This window comes from Myotis myotis, unplaced genomic scaffold (assembly GCF_014108235.1).
Source record: "Myotis myotis isolate mMyoMyo1 unplaced genomic scaffold, mMyoMyo1.p scaffold_m19_p_11, whole genome shotgun sequence".
In the NCBI taxonomy this organism is placed as follows: Eukaryota; Metazoa; Chordata; class Mammalia; order Chiroptera; family Vespertilionidae; genus Myotis; species Myotis myotis.
In genome coordinates, this window is record NW_023416315.1 from 973,749 (window position 1) to 992,021 (window position 18,273).

The 18,273-nt window shown below is 61.5% G+C and overlaps 1 protein-coding gene across 1 annotated transcript in view; it reads left to right on the forward strand.

Moving 5' to 3' along the window:
• Positions 1–18,273, forward strand: part of ABCA13 (ATP binding cassette subfamily A member 13) — a 123,235-nt gene that overhangs the window by 58,090 nt on the left and 46,872 nt on the right. Inside the window, exons 25-35 of the mRNA XM_036328975.1 lie at positions 209–323; positions 1,616–1,945; positions 3,368–3,437; positions 4,783–4,914; positions 8,705–8,842; positions 9,564–9,744; positions 11,480–11,698; positions 12,962–13,158; positions 14,263–14,420; positions 14,518–14,748; positions 17,860–17,972. Coding sequence (XP_036184868.1) covers positions 209–323; positions 1,616–1,945; positions 3,368–3,437; positions 4,783–4,914; positions 8,705–8,842; positions 9,564–9,744; positions 11,480–11,698; positions 12,962–13,158; positions 14,263–14,420; positions 14,518–14,748; positions 17,860–17,972 — 1,884 coding nt within the window. The remainder of the gene's footprint in view (positions 1–208; positions 324–1,615; positions 1,946–3,367; positions 3,438–4,782; positions 4,915–8,704; positions 8,843–9,563; positions 9,745–11,479; positions 11,699–12,961; positions 13,159–14,262; positions 14,421–14,517; positions 14,749–17,859; positions 17,973–18,273) is intronic.

An 18,273-nucleotide genomic window follows, 5' to 3' on the forward strand; every position in this document is an offset into this window, starting at 1 on the left:
CGGCGTGGGGACCGTGTCTGTGGGAGGGGGCGGCGTGGGGACCGTGTCTGTGGGAGGGGGCGGCGTGGGGACCGTGTCTGTGGGAGGGGACGGTGTGGGGACCGTGTCTGTGGGAGGGGGCGGCGAGGGGAGGCATGCCCAGCGTGGTGCTGCCTGGCGGGAGCAGAGCCGCCCGCTGGCGCTCACAGCCCCTGGTGCCTCCGTACAGATTCTTGAACAACGTGGGTTTCTTCCTGCCCCTGATCATGATGCTGACGTGGATCGTGTCTGTGGCCAGCATGGTCCGAAGGCTGGTGTACGAGCGGGAGATCCAGATGGAAGAGGTGAGCCGCCCGGGGCTGCCTGGGAGACAGGCCTCTGCCTGCCCCTCCTCTGCTGGGCTCCGCATGGAGCCTGGGGCCCCTGTCCCGGGAACATCACTGTCAGTCCGAAGCCTGCGGGTCAGTAGGCCTTTCCTTGGAGATGGAGGAAGTGAAAGGCAGGTGACATGGGAGGAGGGAAACCCATGTGCTCCCTCCCGGAGGATGCTTATTGGAGAGAGGGAGGGGAGAGGGAGGGAGAGAGAGACACTGACGTGAGAGGAACATCCACGTGGCCTTCTGTACACACCCAACTGGGGATCGAACCCGCAGCCTAGGTCAGTGCCCGACCGGGAAGCGAGCCGGCAGCCTTTGGTGCCTGGTTGGTGGAGCCGCCCGCCCAGGGCTCAGCCACTCTTATTCCACCCAGGACGACAGGACAGCCAGCTTCCTGTCCTAACGGCGCCGGGGCTCTTCAGGCTCATACTTGCTATTTTTGTCAAAACCTAAACTATCAAAATTGCTTTTAACAAAGCAAGTATTGGGGAACCCCTCCCCCCTTTCGCCACAGGAGGGCGAGGCCAGGAGACAAAGGCAGAGGGTTTATTTACCGGCTGTTTATCAGGCACAGACAAGCGTGCGAGTGCCCCGTGCCCCGCTCAGCTCCACGTGGCGCTGCCTGCTGCTCTGCACGCCTCCCCCCTGCATCCCGGTCTCTCCGATCCAGGGGGGCCCCTGGGCAGAGGGCCTGGGGGACGGTCATTCTCATGGGCTCCCAGCTCCTTGGCCAGAAATCCTTCTTCATGCTCAGTATCGCGATGTTATAGATGAGCAAGTGAATTCATTTTATTGAATTACTTCAAACTGAATTATTTAGCAAAACCCATTCTAAAACCTATGCCATAACCCCTCGAACTTAAGGAAAAGTGTTTCCCCTTTATTGTTTTCTTTGTCCTTATGAAACAAAACCAACACAAGCAAAATGAAAAACAGCACAGAATGGAAGTGAGCAGGAAGCGCAGGAGCGAGGAAGCCTGCGGCCTGCGTGGTCAGCGGGGGCCGGGCGGGACTGGCCTGAGCCGTCCCGTGTGGTCTCCCGCCAGGAACTTGTTCCCACGCACTCACGGCCCAGCTCTCTGCCCTCGCGGGACGGGACCGGCCTCTGTGGGCTCCCAAGAATGAAATGCGGGCGCAGGGGACCTGCCTGGCACGGAGCCCTTGCGGGGCTGGAGGTCCTGGCGGGGTGCCCACCCGCCAGCTGCCTTCCCCCAGGACAAGGACACCCACTGCTGTGGTAACGGCTTCCTCCCCCGCAGCACCTGCGGATGATGGGGGTGCACCCGGCCACCAGCTTCCTGGCCTGGTTCCTGGAGAACGCGGCGGTGATGGCCGTGGGCAGCGCTGCCCTGGCCGTCGTCCTGAAAGCCAGCGGCATCTTCGCGCACAGCAACGCCTTCATCGTGTTCCTCTTCCTGCTGGACTTCGGGGTGTCAGTGGTCATGCTGAGCTACCTGCTGGGCGCATGCTTCCGGCGGGCGCCCACGGCCGCGCTCTGCTGCAGCCTGCTGTACACGGCCAGCTTCCTGCCCTACGTCGTGCTGCTGGTGCTGCGCAGCCGGCTCAGTGCGGCCGCCCAGACGCTGCTGGTGAGTGGGCAGCTTCGCAAGATGCCCGACGAGACGGAACTCCACCACCCACAACACCACGCCCGGCCCTTTCCGCCGGCGGCCTTCTGGTCTCCTTTCCTCAGGGGCCCTGCCGGGGGCTGCGAGTTTCTCCCCTCACAGCCCCTCCCGGGGAGACGGGGCGATCCCCAGTACCCACGGGAGCATGCGCTTCAGGTCTCTGCTCCGCGCGTGGGGAGAATCGCAATTCCATAGCTATCGTAGCGTAAGCAGCCAGCCTTCTCCCGGAAGCCCCATGAATGCCAGCGCATTAAGTGGAAGTCTGTCCGTCAGCAAAGTCAGGCTTTCCCCACTCAGCACGCCTCCGGAAGGAGCGGCAGGACACGTTCAGGTCTGACGTGACTCAGGGAGAAGACAGTGCTGCTCGCCCGTGGACACGTGGTCGGCGGGGAAGGGACGGAGCGTCATTAACGGGGTCGGGCTCAGCGCGCGGGCACGGGGCTGTCTCACGGTTCACCCCCTGCAGGTGCGGCCTCGGCTGCCTGTGGCCTCAGTGGTGGGAGGGTCTCCTGCTGGTGCCGACCTGAGGGTAGAATATTCTGTGCGAACCACATCCCTTTCTCCAGCGTCAGTAGACCCCTCTGTGCCCCGGTCCCCGCGGGCCACGCACACAGCACCGTCTGTGTGCAGGGGGACAGGTGGACGGGCGCTCCTGTTGGGCGAGCATCGTGTGCATGCCTGGTGCCGTCAGTGTGACTACTTGCCTCTCGCCTGTGAAAACCCATGACCACGGTTTGGGGCTGGTGCTGGGTGTTTTCAGGGGAATGAAAGCCGCCGGGGCCGTGCAGGGCCCGTATGCTCTCCGCGGAGGGAAAGGGAGGAAAAGGGCCGTTCACGCCGCACGGGTTTCAGACGCTGCGGCCGGTCTCGCCCACCTCGTGGGGAAGGGCTCCCTGCAAAGTCTGATCGCCTCTGCGTGCTCACGTGGTTTCCAGCCGGGAAAGCCTGCCTCTGGCACCTTACGCTTTAGTAACGCGAGGCGCCTTTTCGGCCGCCTTCCTGACCCGGGAGCTCTGCCCCGGAAGCGGAGCGGCGGTTCCCTCGCGCTTGATCGTCCCGGCGAGGACACATGCGCATCCTCAGCCTGCGCTGGGCTGGGGGCCTCGCTCAGCACAGAACATAGGACAGGCCCTGCCCTTCCCCGCCGTGTGCCGCATTCTGCCCCCAACGTGGGGTCATCCCTGCAGCCGCTGCAGGAGAGAGACCGTTCCTTTCAGCGTTAGAGACGAGCGTATCCCCCGCGTCTCCGGCCGCTGACAGTGGGCTGCGTGTCCAGGTGCGGACACGGGCATACGGGGCCCTTAGGGGGAACCACGTGGCGCCGTGGACATCCTGTCCCGTCGCGCACCAGCGGCTGTTTCTCTCTCTCCTCGCTCCGCGCAGTGCCTCCTCTCCACGACCGCCTTTGGACAAGGAGTGTTTTTCGTCACGTTCCTGGAAGGGCAGGAGGCAGGTAAGACGATGCGCGGTTACAGGCGCTCTCAGTGGCCCGGGTGCTAGGGGTTTGCAGGGTCCTGTTGTGGGGGGACAGTAGGAGGTCCCCACCCCAGAGCAGGGCCCTTGGGATGAGATGCTGGTGCTCAGCGTGGCTGCGCAGCACCTCCCGTGTCCAGCTGCCCTGGCCCTCGGAACACTCGGGAGTAGCCACGGCGCCATGGCCCAGCCGCTGCCCGGTCCGCCCACCAGCCAATGCCCGGCTTTTCCTTACGGCACCCCGATGCCCCGTTCCCTCAGCAACCTTTGAATGCTTCCAGGAACGGGGTGTGCACACGCCCGGCTCTCAGGGTCCTGTAGAACTGGACTCTGCCTCCCTGGGTCTCTGCCCACTTTCCTAGTTCCGTTCCCATTCTCTCTCTCACGTGTCAGCCTCCACTGCGGTCTGCCTGCTCTCATCTCTGCGTCCAGAAAGGGACTTAACCAGTGCAGAGAGGGTACGATTATCCACTTTACTCCCATGATTGCATCCCTATTAATTCGGCCTAAAATAACATTTTAAAAAATTGTCAGCCTTTTTCACTTATCTTGAAATTTTGACAACTGACATCCTAAGCCAGGACAGACATATATTTCTTCCATGTTTACATGGTGTTTGTGAACACTTACTGTTAAAATAGACGCAATAAATGCAGCTCACCTCCAGCTGCTGTGTACCAGCCCTTTCACTGGGCGCTGGTCTCGGAATTCTCTGGCATTTCAGCAAAACACGCTGAGCCGTTTGCCATTTCACATGGAGGCTGTGCCGAGACAGGCGCGCGAGCCAGGCCTTCCGAGCGCCCGCAGCGGCTCCAAAACCAGCTGGTCCGGGAGGCGGAGGGAGCAGTCACTGTCAGGCCTTTGATCATTTCGGACAAATTCCCCCAAGTGTCAGCATTTATTCTGTGAGTTCTAGGCTTGTCCTTAGGGGACTGAGGAAGAGGGTTATCTTACTTAGCGTGTATTTTAACCCGCAGTAAATTGCAAATACATTGTAAGAAATAATGGTCCTAGCCTGTCCCAGGCCTTGTATGTCCTGTTTATATATTTCCTAAGAGCAGAGAAAATGATATAATTTAGGGTCTGGATTGCAAGGAGCCTTCTTTATCTTTTTGTATCACATGCCTTTTTTCTCAAAACCAGTAAATGAGGAAAGCACCTTTCAGAAAGTTTAAATGTTGGATATTAATGTTCATGGTCACTCTGCCTGTAGCATTGAACCCAACACACCTCCTTGGGCTTTAGCTGCTGCCAGCTCTGCCAGAGCCTCCAGGACTAGCACCCCCATCGCCCTCCCCGGTTGACTCTGCCCTCCCTTCCTCCAGGGGTCCAGTGGGGCAACCTGGACCAGCCTCCGGAGCAGGCGGGCATGGCGCTTGGCTGGGTCTGCGGGATGATTCTGGTCGACTCGGGCCTTTACTTTCTGAGTGGCTGGTACCTGAGCAGCTTGGTTCCTGGTAAGACGCCTACACTTTGTAAGATGACAGAATGAACTTAAAGCGAGTGAGCTACTGTGCTGTTGCAGTAAAACTGCTGTGCCAGAGACAGAGGGAGGAAATGTGGGTGCTTATTGTTTAAGTAATGCTGGCTTTCTCCAGTCAATGTGTACATTATTTTTAAAAATATGTTTTTATTGATCTCAGAGAGAAAGGGAGAGGGAGAGAGAGATAGAAACATCAATGATGAGAGAGATTCATTGATCAGCTGCCTCCTGCAGGCCCCCTACTGGGGATTGAACTCATAACCCAGGCATGTGCCCTGACGGGAAATCAAACCGTGACCTCCTGGTTCATGGGTTGATGTTCAACCATTGAGCCACACTGGCTGGGCCTAATGTATACATTTATATAACTTTAAGTTATGTAACATGTTAACATAATATACTAAAACACAAATTATTTAAATAAAATACTAAACAAGGAAATTTTTAATTGATGAAATGTTTCCAAAAGATAGCTAGACATATAAATTAATAATAATGTTCAAGAATCATTGAAGGTAACGACAGCAACTGGTGATGGTATAAAACCTTCCTGTAACTCGACGAGGATGTAAACAGTGGAGCCGTCAGCAGAGCAGATGGCAGCGCTCAGTAGCCAGCCCACTCGTGAGCGAGTCACTCTGTAGTGGTGCTTGCATGTCAGTCAATGAGAAGAGACGCACATTCAGTTAACCTGCAGGAGAGAAAACCAGACTCGCTCCTCGTCATCAGAAACAAACACCGTGAGAATAATGAGTCAATAGAAAAAGCACGGTTGTTAAAGGTAGGGAAGGTTTTTCTAAACACCAAGGACATAAGTAATGAAAATCAATCAAGTTTCATTTATAAGAATTTAAATCAAATTGCAAATAGCCAAATAAAGTTTAAGACAATTTATAAGCTTATAAAACTATTTAAAGAAAATGATAACATTCTCAAATCAGATTTTAAAAAGACATATCTCAGTATTTAGTTAACAATTTTAAAACATCGTAATTTGGTTTAAATGCCAAATGGTTGTTTATGTGGACTTAATGCAACATCTTTTTTCCGTTGTTAATTTTTCTGCTTTAAACATGCACTTCTCCTGTAATGCAGTTAAACTACAGGAATTGACTACATGTTTTGTATTTCATCTTTTCAAAACGCGAATGATTTAATGAGCGCAGAGAGCAGGCGTGTTGGGTGTGGCCCCGCAGCTGCACAGCAGGGAGAGGCGTGCCGGGGAGCAGCCGCTGGTGCTGCTGGGAGGAGTGAGCCTGGAGGCGCCTGTCCTCCTCTTCCTTGGAGACGGGTGCGAGGGCGGGGTCTGCTCTCCCTGGGAGGACTCGAGGGTCGGAACAGCGGTCACAAGGCCCAGAGCGGGTGGGGCAGTGTCTTGATGAAGGTGGTGCTGTGCCCTGGGGAGAGGAACGATGGTGAGGGATGGCCCTCGTGTCTGAGCGGGCTCTGCCCTGGGTCCCATGCCCTCGGCTCACGGCCAGGGGCGCCTGTGTGTCCCCCCTCGCTCTTCCCTCTTGTCTGGTAGCAGGTAGCAGTCCCCGCCCCTCTCTCAGTGCCCTCCCTCTGGCCCTGCCCCCCCCACCCCCCACCCCCATGCCAGCTCGTGGCAGTTTCTGCTGCTTTCGGCTCTGGCAGCTCTGGATTGACACCTGCCCAGATTTGCGCCAAGTTTTGCAAAAGCCCTGCTCTGGGGAGGGGAGAGCTGACGAGAGGCGTGGGGTGGGGAGTCGAGCACCCATGCTGTGCCCCTGCCCCTCGTAGTGCGTCTCTTCCCACGGGCCCACGTGTCCCGCTGGCCGTCCCCCTGGAGACCCTGGCAGCACCCGAGAACAGTCACGTTCACGGAGACGGAGAGTGGGTGGTGGGCGGGCGGAGGGGAGGTCCTGGAGGTTGGTTGGACAGCAGTGTGAGTATGCTCAGCGGTGCTTTAACGATGAAGGCGTGTATTTTGTCACGTATGTTGAAGACAATTACACACAGAAGACTGGGTGCAGAAGTGCACTTGGAGGTCACCTCTGGAGAGACTCAGGTGAAGGAGCTGGTGGAAGCCATGAGGAAGGCGGCTCGGCTCAGGGGCCGATCGGGGCGATGGGGCGTCCAGCGGGTCCTGTGGGGTCAGTGGGCATCCGCCACGCCAGTGGCTCAGAAGAGCGCTGAGTTTTCTTTTTGCAGAAGCTAATGAAGCAGCTCGGGCTCCGGGGACAGGACACCTGAATGCCAGTCGGGAGAAGTTTCGGGAGCCCTTGGCGGGTGGAGAAGGCTGGGGATCTGTCCCTTCCTCCCGGCTCGCCTGCTCGCGGGCTCTTGCTCGGTGCCTCCTGAGGGGAGGGCCGTGTGTCAGCCTTGTACCCAGCAGTCCCGGTGGAGCTCACGGCAAATTTCTACCCATAACGTCTTCTCATGAACTGCAGCAGTTCCCTCGGACCCAGCCACACCCAGCCAGCTCCAGCCAGGGCCCCAGACCGGCGGCTGGCGCTGTCTCTACCTCCCCCGGGTGTGCTTGTCCGGAGCGCCTCCCCTCCCCCCAGGCGCGGCGCAGTGTGTGTACCCCAGTGAGCAAGGCCCCAGTCAGTCGCTTCCACACCGCACAGGCCCGCAGAGGCAGACACTGGGTGCGGCCCCCTCTGGGTGATGAGCACCCCCTCCACACCGCACAGGCCGCAGAGGCAGACACTGGGTGCGGCCCCCTCTGAGTGATGAGCACCCCCTCCCCCTCCACACCGCACAGGCCGCAGAGGCAGACACTGGGTGCGGCCCCCTCTGGGTGATGAGCACCCCCTCCCCCTCCACACCGAACAGGCTGCAGAGGCAGACACTGGGTGCGGCCCCCTCTGGGTGATGAGCACCCCCTCCCCCTCCACACCGAACAGGCTGCAGAGGCAGACACTGGGTGCGGCCCCCTCTGGGTGATGAGCACCCCCCTCCACATCTTGCTTTCAGGACGCACCTGGGCTTAGATCTCTCTGCTGCTGTGCAACCACGTCCAGTGGCGGCCTCGCGGAGAAGGAAGGCCAGGGCCGCTGCTGCACGAGGGACAGGCCTGCACGGCTCTCCAGGCCTCGGCCGTCAGGAGGCTCCCGCTGCCACAGCTCACGGCCACGCCTGGCCGCTCAGGCTTCATGTCTCATGATTTTCTTCACGTGCGTGCGGGCCGCTCGCATTCTCGGGTCTGTCTGACGCCCCTGCCTGCTTCCATCACTGCCAGTGTGGGGCTCGGCTGATGGGTTCCCGGCCTGGGAGGCGAGCTCGGGGCCCATGTGGATGCGCAGCCACACTTGGTGGTGGGCAGGCGCGGAGTGGGCAGCGTGCATGGGAAGCAGGGCACAGGGCAAGGAGCTGGGAGCCCCGGCCCCGCCAGCCTGGGTTTGGCGGCTCCCATTCATTTTCGTTACTAGATCAATGAGGGGTATCTTTAAAGTTCAGATTGGTTAGAGCTGGGATGGCCTAATGAGCAAATCACCATTAATATCCAACTTATTTCTAATGTCTTTCTCCTAACTCTGCAAGGCCTCTCCCAGCTGTCTGCTTTCCACCTGTATTGCCACCTGCTCAGGGGGCCCCAGGGGCAGGGGAGGGAGGGCCCAGGTGGCCCTGTGCAGTGAGGAGGGGTCAGGCCCGAGATTGCCGCTGGCCCGTCCACGGCACGTGTGTGGAACGTGTCGGCATGGAATAACGCGGTGTTCACGCGTTAGGATGTCCTGTTGCAGGATGTTGTTCTGAGTAGAAAAGAGCTGAATGGGTCTGACCGGTGCCTTGTTTCCCAGGCTCCGGGGGTGTCCAGAAGCCGTGGTATTTCCCCTTCATGGCATCCTCCTGGAAGGGCGCGTGTGGCCTGGCCACCCGGAGGCCGTGTGCTCGGGCTTCCAGGCTGTTCTCCCTCCGTGAGGACGTCGGACACACAGGTCTGTTCAGAGCGGCATGGGGCACGGGTTTCCCGGGGTTTCCCACATCCTCCCCTGGTGCTTCCCTGGGGGGCGCATCCTGTTCCTGCTCCCGGGGAGCTATGGGGACAGGCAGGAGGTGGCCCCTCTGCCCAGGCCTGCCATCCCTGGGCCCGCGGGAGACGACGGCCGGGCATCCGAGTGCACAGGCTCTGGGACGGTGGCTCTGCAGCCAGTCTGTGAAGGGATGGTCTCCCCCGTCACACGGGGAATTGGAGCCTCTTAGGAGATCGGGCACAGCAAGCACCTTTCCCTCCTCCGCCCGAGGCTATTGCCTGAGGACGTTGTGGTGTGTGACTAACCTGCTTGCTGCTGTCCTCTGCAGATGTACATGCAACGTGTGCCGGCGTGTGAGTGTGCACGTGTACATGCATGTATGTGCACATGCATGTGTGCGCGCGTGCATGTGTCCATGTATGTGTATGTGTGTGTGCGCATGTATGTGCAGGTGCGTGTGTGCTTATTTTTGTTTCATTACAGAATGGGTACCATGAGGGTACAAACCTTTGTGGCCAGAGGTTTCACTTACTTGTTGCCATTATGTAATTTGCTGTTTGATTTTGGTGAAGAGAGATTTTTGCATGTTTCACGTGTTTTGGAGCCAGAATTCATGTCTGGGGCCACGGCTGGGTCACTGCACTGTGGGGGGTGCCACCCCTCAGGTGTGTTTGCACCTTCACAGGGTCGTGGCCTCAGCAGGGGAAAGGGGAGCGGAAAGGAGTCCCCCCGGGCGTCACCCTGGTGTCTGTGACCAAGGAGTACCAGCCCCGCCAGGCGGCCGTGCGGGACCTGACCCTCACCTTCCACAGAGGCCAGATCACCGCCCTGCTCGGGGCCAACGGCGCCGGGAAGACCACCGTCATGTGCGTCCCCTTCCACCTCGTAAAACTCGGGGCTCCCCTTCCTAAACGCCAGTCCACCGAGCAGCGAGGCTCGCTTCCTTTCTCATGGAGGAAGCATGGCCCTCTGCCCTCTGCCCTCTGCCTTCTGCCTTCTGCCCCCTGCCCCTGCCCTCTGCCCCTGCCCCTGCCCCTGCCCTCTGCCCCCTGCCCTCTGCCTTCTGCCCCTGCCCTCTGCCCCCTGCCCCTGCCCTCTGCCCCCTGCCCTCTGCCTTCTGCCCCCTGCTCTCTGCCCTCTGCCCTCTGCCCCCTGCCCTCTGCCCCCTGCCTCTGCCCTCTGCCCCCTGCCCCTGCCCTCTGCCCCCTGCCCTCTGCCTTCTGCCCTCTGCCCTCTGCCCCCTGCCCCTGCCCTCTGCCCGGTTGCTGTGGCCGCCCCCCCCCCCCCCCCCCCCCGCACAAGCCACCCTGCAGGCCTGGGGCAGGTGCAAGGGGAGGGTGATGGGTTTTAAAATCTTTAATTCTTCCTGTTTTCCTTACAATGAACTCACCTGCTTTTACTTGAGTCTTGGAAAGTTCTAGGGCCCTTTTCATTGTGCTCCTCCGTTTAATTGTGTTTGCGTTTCTGTAGGAAGGTGACATTCAGAGCGGAGTTTGTAGTTTTGTAAGCACTTGAGTAGTTTTTCATGTTCTGATTTTGTGTGGTTGGCTGTTCTTTTAAGATTTGATGTTTAGTTTAGAATCCAAAGGCTGTGCTTTTGGTTAAAGCATCCAGCCTCGTGGTCCCAGACAAATAAGGAGCTCGGACGCGCGTGGCCGCAAAGCAGCCGAGCGGCCTGTGGCGACGGTGGCCCTTTAAGGCTAAGCCTGCAGCGATGAGGGCGTCCCTGGTGGAGCAGCCGCTGTCTCTGCCTCATGACAGCAGCGAGGGGAGAGGGACATACACGAAGCTTCAGGGAGCCCAGTGAGAACCGCTGGAGGGAAAACACGGGCGTTTCCTTCTCTCCACGGGCCTGGGCTGGAGCCGCGGCCCCGCTGAGCCCGCTGCTGTGTGCGGTGGGGAGTGCCCACCGCACCGCGACCAGGGCCCCAGGGCCACACCTGCTCCTGCAGGGCAAGGGGGGCAGGTGGCCCTGCTGCTCCGAGGTCCTCTGACCTCGTCCCTGCAGGTGTGAGGAAGGACCCTGGTCACCTGGGGCTGTCCCTCCCAGCAGCTCTCAGAGGACAGTCTGCAGGGCCAGTTAGCAGATGGGTCGTTACTGTTTAAGCAAAAGCCCTGAGGCACACAGCAATGGGAACACCTCCCCTGTGGTCCATGGAGGTTTGAAATCGCCCAGCAAACAGCTGATCACAAAGGGCATTGAAGTGCAGTGCACCCACCAGGGCGCTGAGCTCCCACAACTCCCTGTGCCCCCATGCCCCTCCACCCGGCCCCCATGCCCCTCCACCCGGCCCCCATGCCCTCCACCCAGCCCCCATACCCTCCCCGGCCCCCATGCCCCTCCGCCCGGCCCCCATGCCCCTCCGCCCGGCCCCGATGCCCGGCCCAGGCCCCCATGCCCGTCCCCGGCCCCCATGCCCTCCCCAGCCCCCATGCCCGTCCCTGGCCCCCATGCCCCTCCCCCCGGCCCCCATGCCCCTCCCCAGCCCCCATGCCCCTCCGCCCGGCCCCCATGCTCACAGACCCAGCACGATGCCCACAGACCCACCCTGCACCCAGCGGCCTGGGCTGGGCTGACCTGCGGGCGCGTCTTCTCCGCAGGTCGCTGGTGACAGGGCTGCACGCGCCCACCTCTGGAGCCGTCTTCGTGGGCGGCAGGAACCTACAGACAGACCTGGCCGCAGTCAGGAGGGAGCTGGGGGTGTGTCCTCAGCGGGACGTCCTGCTGGACAGGCTCACTGTCCTGGAGCACCTGCTGCTCTTCGCAGCCATCAGGTCGCCGCAGCGGACGCGGGCGGAGCGTCGGCAGCAGGTGGACAAGTGAGTGGGGTCCCTTCGGGGCCTCCCTGCTCTGTGCGTCCGTGAGGGGAACAGGGAGAGGCGCTTCGGAAACAGGGGCAGTGCCTTATCACGAGAGGAAGTGAGCACACGGCTCCTGATGGCGGCGACGCAGCCGCCAGCCCTGGGCCCCGAGGAGCGTCTGGGGGGTCTCGCTGACTCACCCTGGAGGGGGTGGAGGACATGGTGCATGTGGGTGGCTGCCAGTGTGAGTTGGTGCCGCGGGCCTGGGTGCAGGGCGAGGGCACTGGGGGTGAGGACAGGAGCTGGAGCTTCGTCGGGCAGGGGTGGCCCTGGCAGCGCAGGGGTCACTGAGGGCAGGACAGAGAGCAGAGCCCAGAGCCAGGCCTCCCTCGAGGAGAGGAGAGAAGTCGGGGACCTCGGCCAGGCCTGGGTCAGGGGTGCTGTTGGCAGCCAGCTCAGCGCCTGGAGCTGCGGGAGGCTGGCTTGTTGGGTGGTGATGGGTGGTCGGGGGCGTGTGTGCAGGTGGACAGCAGGGGAGGCTAAGGACCGAGCCCTTGTCACTCCGACTGGAAGAGGTTGCAGAGGTGAGGGGAGCCCAGCAGGGAGGAGGGAGGCACGTCCATGAGAAGGAGGTCAGGTGCAGGGGTGCTGTGGAGGGTCGTTCAGTGAAGCCTGAGAAGTGAGCTCTGGGTGGAGAATGCTGGGCCTCGGTGGCCGCGGTGGCCTGTTGAGGAAGGTCACGAGGTCGTTACAGGGAAGGAAGGAGTTTTGCTGCAAAGGAGCAAAGACATGGGACGGGATGGCGATGGGAAAGTGAGGTGACGAAGGGAGGCGCCACCAGCACCCGCGGCCGAGGCCGAGGAGGGTGGCCTGGAGCCCTCCGTGCGGCGGGAGGGGCTCGGGGAGGCGGCAGGAAGGACGCAGGGCCGAGCGTGTGGGCTTTAAACCCACGGTTGCGGGGTGGGGCGGTGGGAGACAGTTTGTGGGGTTGAGTGACTGTGGAGGCGGGTCAGCGGGAGAAAGGAGGTGTCAGGAGGGGCAGGAGCAGATAACGAGACAGACGCACCTTCCGCCGCGGGTCAGCAGGCAGCCCTACCAGGGCCTGGGACTCCCTGGGACCCGGCCGTCCTTGGAGCCCAGTGTGACCCTCGAGGTGCCGCTCCTGTCGGCCTCCAGTCTGGGGGCTGCTGGGGGTCAGGTCCTCCTTGCCCACCGCCCTGGCCGCCTGGCCTGGTGCTGGCGGCGGTTTCCGGAGGCAGCAGAGGCCCGTTCTCCTGTCAGGACTCTCCGGGCCGTGGGGCTGACGCAGCACCAGCACCAGCAGGCCCGTGCCCTGTCCGGAGGCCTGCGGCGGAGGCTGTCCATCGGCGCCGCTTTCCTCGGCACGTCGCGGACCGTGGTGCTGGACGAGCCCACGAGTGGGGTGGACCCCTGCTCCCGGCGCGGCATCTGGGACATCCTCCTCCGGCACCGAGAAGGTGGGGCACCGCACCCCGGCTCTCCCCGGGCCGGGCCCCTGCACCGCGAGGCGGCACCACAGAGCCCACCCCGCCCCGATGCCAGCACAGGGACCACAGAGCCCACCCCGCCCCGATGCCAGCGCAGGGACCACAGAGCCCCCCCCACCCCGATGCCAGCACAGGGACCACAGAGCCCCCCCCGCCCCGATGCCAGCGCAGGGACCACAGAGCCCACCCCGCCCCGATGCCAGCGCAGGGACCACAGACCCCCCCCGCCCCGATGCCAGCGCAGGGACCACAGACCCCCCCCCGCCCCGATGCCAGCGCAGGGACCACAGAGCCCACCCGCCCCGATGCCAGCACAGGGACCACAGAGCCCCCCCCGCCCCGATGCCAGCGCAGGGACCACAGACCCCCCCCGCCCCGATGCCAGCGCAGGGACCACAGACCCCCCCCCGCCCCGATGCCAGCGCAGGGACCACAGAGCCCACCCGCCCCGATGCCAGCGCAGGGACCACAGAGCCCACCCCGCCCCGATGCCAGCGCAGGGACTGTGCACAGAGGGCGGTGGGTAGTCGGCCCCGTCTGCATGTTGGTGCTTCTGGCCTCCCCTCCTGTCCTCGCCTCCCCTGCCTGCTCACCGGCTCCCCGCCCGCCTCCCAGAGCACTGTCTGTCCGGCTCCCCTCCTCCCACACGCGCATGCTCCCTGGTCTGAAGGACACCCCTCCAGCCTCACACGGCACCGTCCATTTTCTTACACAACAGCCGCTTCACAGAGGAGACTTCTCCTCCAGTGCCCGCCAGCCTGTTGCCCGAGGATGCGTGGGGAGACGGGGGCCCGGCTTCCTCTCCTCTTTACAGAACGTCTCCTCTGCTCGCACAGTGCTCCAGGCCTAGAGACGGCGGGGACACAGGGCCCTGCGCTTGGCCTGCTTCTCCCGCTGGGCCCGTCCCAGCCCCGAGTGCTGAGGGGGAGGATCTGGGAGCTGGTCCCGACCCTGCGGCCCGCAGAGGGGAGGGTCAGGGCTGCTTCTCTCTGGCTAGACAGGGTGGCATCGTGGCATTGCCCGCTCCCCACTGCCTGTGTCAGGCCGGCTCTGACGCCGCCTTCTTGGCCGCAGGTCGGACGATCATCCTCACCACCCACCACCTGGACGAGGCGGAGGTGCTGAGTGACCGCGTGGCCGTCCTGCAGCAGGGCCGGCTCCGCTGCTGCGGCCCCCCCCTCGGCCTGACCGAGGCCTACGGCCAGGGCCTCTGCCTGACACTCACGAAGCAGGTGACCGGGGGCTGCCTCCTGGGGCCGGACGCTGACATCAGCGGCTGTGTGCTTGGGCGCTGCCCTCATGCCCCCTGCGCCTTCCTCTGTTGGACAGCCTTCCGCTTTGGAGCTGGACAGCCTGCAGGACGCGGCGCGCACCACGGCCCTGATACAGACCTACGTTCCACAAGCGTTTCTCAGGGACCGCAGCGGGCGCACGCTGAGCTACGCCCTCCCCAAGGACGCCGACCGAGCCGGCTTCAAGGGGCTCTTCCAGGCGCTGGAGCAGAACCAGCACCGCCTGCGCCTGGCGGGCTGCGGGGTCGCAGACACCACCCTGGAGGAGGTACTGGGCTCCCGCCGCCCTTGTCGCTGGTCAGTGACGAGGGTGGCCGCCGTGGGGAGGGGGTCGGACACCTGTGTGTGTGTTTATTCCAACTTCCCACCGCCAGGCGGGGTGCAGGCCAGTTCAGAACTGCACACACCCGACCGCGGCTTCTGCTCTTGCGGGGAAGCGAGCACTTGCATAGTGAGAGCGTGGGCGGCGAATCCAGGGCCATCCATGTCCCATGCGGTCGGGCCGGCGCTGGCGGGGGTTCCCTCACGGAGGCACCTTCCCTTTCACGGGGCCTTGTTTGGCTCAGGAGCCCGGGTGCCCCGCGGCCCTTGCTGGGCAGAAAGCCGAGCAGAAACCAAGCGCCAGCAGGTGCGCACGCTGACCCCGCCGGCCTCTGCCGGGACTGCCGTCGGCGTGTGTGGCTCACACAGCTGGCGGGTCAGACCAGGTCCCCCCGGGCCGTCCCCGACCGCAGGCCGGCTGGTGTGGGGCTGGGCTGCCTGTGGGGCCCGATTCGAGTCTCACTTTACATTGCTCAAACCTACAGAAGGCCCTGAGGGGTGAAAGCAGCAGTCAGTGCTGAGATGAAAGCCGGAGGTGGGAGGCTTGCCCGTCCCTGCGGTGCCCGGACGCAGCGCAGACACGGCGGGTGGTGGGTGGTGGCTCCTGGACTCGAAGCCGTGTCAGGAGCTTGAGGAACCACGAGAACTAAAGTCCCGCAGCGCTTAGGGTGCCAGAGCCCCAGCGTTCACGCAGTGCTTGCGCCTCAGATAACGTGGCAGCAGCGCTGAGCACAGGCTGCACAGAGGGGTGTCGCCCAGTGAGGGCTTCTCAGTGTCCCCCTTCCTGCCGCCACACCTGGCACGCCGGCCCTGGGCATCTGCCACCCGAGTTCTGTCAGAGCCTGTGCGGGCGCTCCATGTGGGAGGTGTTTTTGTCTCCGCGTCGCTTCTGAAAACCCTGGTGATGCTGTGTTCCTTCAATATTGCTTTTCTGCTTACTACTCATTTTTGTTCTCCAAAATATTAAAAAAATGTTTAAACATTTTTATTGATTTCAGAGAGGAAGGGAGAAGGAGAGAGATAGAAACATCAATAATGAGAGAGAATCATGGATCGACCGCCTCCTGCACGCCCCTCACTGGGGATCGAGCCCACAACCTGAGCATGTGCCCTGTTGGGAAATCGTTCCTACACCAGCTGGGCTCCAAAATATTTTGATTCATACTTTGCCCATCCATGTTCCTTTTGGAAATGTCTTAATCTTCTTCCTCTTTGCTGCTGTTTTTAAAATGTTTGGTTATTTATGAAGTTGCACATGGCCAGATCCACTCCCCTCAGTTCTGACAAATGCGTGGGGTCAGGGAGTCACACACAGTGGAGGGGCGCCATGCTCCCGCCCTAAAGCGCAGTTCTTCCCGCAGCTTGCCTCTGCGCATGCTCCCCAGGCCCCGCTCACGCCTGCAGTTAGTCACCAAGAAGCCCGACAGCCAGCCCCAGAGCCCGCGCCCGGTTCCCTGGGAGAGGCTCCCTGCTCCCGCCCGTGGTGATTGCCACTGCTACGCTGAGCTCGTGCCTTGCACATAAGAGGTGCTAATAAATACCAGTTGATCAGATTCTGTCTCTCCCACATACAGATGCTAAAAAAGAAGTTATCTGTGTGAAGGACAGCCATAAGCAAAGGATACAAACCGCATTTAACAAAATACAACATGATGGCACATCTGGACCTGTTTGGGAAAGATCTTAAATTGGAAAAAGATTAAGCACTTGGAGAGCTTTCCTTTGTGTGGTGTAGTCTATAAAACAGCCGCCCAGCCAATCTCGACTTCTCACACTCGCCAAGTATTGACTTTCCTGTCTCCTGCCTGCTATCGACCACGCGATCACACGTGCCTGCTTGCTGCTAATCGGCGGTCCTGCCCAGGACGCTGCGGGGAGGGGGTCACAGTCACACCCGACTCTGCGCTGGGGAGCAGGTCTCGCTCTAAACCGCAGGGCGTTGCTCGTAAACATGGTCCCCACGTAGACCCCCAGCCAGCGAGGTTAAGTGTGAAACCTGACCACTGCTGTCACCAGTTTCATTACAAAATGGACACGTTCTTTCTCCTGCGAGGACCTGTGTTTGCCGGGTGTGGGGCTGGGCCAGGGTGCTGAGGGCTCCATGGTACAGGGTGGCGCCCGCACAGCCCCTGAAGCCACGGGTTCTGCTGACGCAGTGCAGTCAGACCGGTGTCAGTGGTGGATTTGTTAATAGACCCATTTTTGGAGCAGTTTTGGGTTCGCAGCGATATTGCGCGGAAGATGCAGACATGGCCCACGTGCCCGCCCCCACAGCACAGCTCCCGTGACCAGCACAGGGGTGTGTCCTCCGTGGCTCTGGAGGGTTTAGGATCACAGGCTGGCGGCTGTGAGGTGGGCGTCTCTGCTTGCCCACCCACTCTGCTCAGCGGGCCCCTGTGTCTCAGGAAGGATCTGGTGCCAGATGGGGAGCATGAGCTCAGACCCCCCACCTGCACGCGGGGTGGAGCTTCGGTCCCAAATGACAAAGATCGGAGCCAGGGGCAACAAGGCCTGATGTTGTGGTTTATGTTCTGCGAACAAAGAACTCCTGGGCAGACTTTGCCCATTGAGTACCACAGGGTGGGGGCCTGGGGCTTGGATTCAACCAGACGGAGGTGGGACTTGTGCTCCCAGCACCGAGCAGAGACCTCAGGCCCTTCCCTCACAGGGACCTCCTCAGGGATGTGCACACAGACACCCAGTCCCCGCGGAGGAAGCTGAGAGCGTCAGGGGCCTCCCAGCTGCAGGCACCGTGGGTCGGCACTGGGACGGGGTTGGGTGCTGTGGGCATGGCTTTGCCGCCTGCGCCTGCTGGTCTGCCCAGTCTGCCGAGTGTAAGGGTCTCGGTCAGGCCACTCCCTTCGCGGCCTGGGAGCCGCCTCTCAGCCAGCCTGCCCCGAGCTGTGGCCTTGGGGTCACACCAACGAAAGGAATGAAGACGGGAGTCAGGGTGCTTGGTGTGTATCTTCGTTAGGACCCAGTTGGGTAACTAAGGCCAATAAACAGTGCAGTGTGCAAGGAGCATATCTAACACGGAGCTCTCTTCATTCTCAAATAGGTGTTTCTGATGCTTCTGCAAGATCCCAGCGAGCAGCCTGACCTGGCCCCAGGGACAGCGTTGGAGGCGCAGAGCCCGAGGCCTCCAGCGCCCACTCCCAGCTCCCACTGTGAGTACAGAGCATCTGCATGGGCTTCCTGGAGGGAAGTGCCTCGTCCCCAGCAAAGCCCTGGCTTTGAAGTTGAACAGAGAGAGACTGAAGGCAGGGCCAGGTGTGGCTGGACGGGATGGAGAGGTTCCCAGCAGGAAGCTCAGGGCTTTCCCCTCCCTGCCCCGCAGTCGCCCTTCCCTGCTCAGGACTGCGAGTTGAGGTAGTTTAGGTGCCTCTGCGAGGGGGCCTCAGGCAGGATTGGTCTCTGTGTCCGGCTTATACAGTGCCCGGCGGCCATCCACGCGTCACAAGGGTCACCCCTG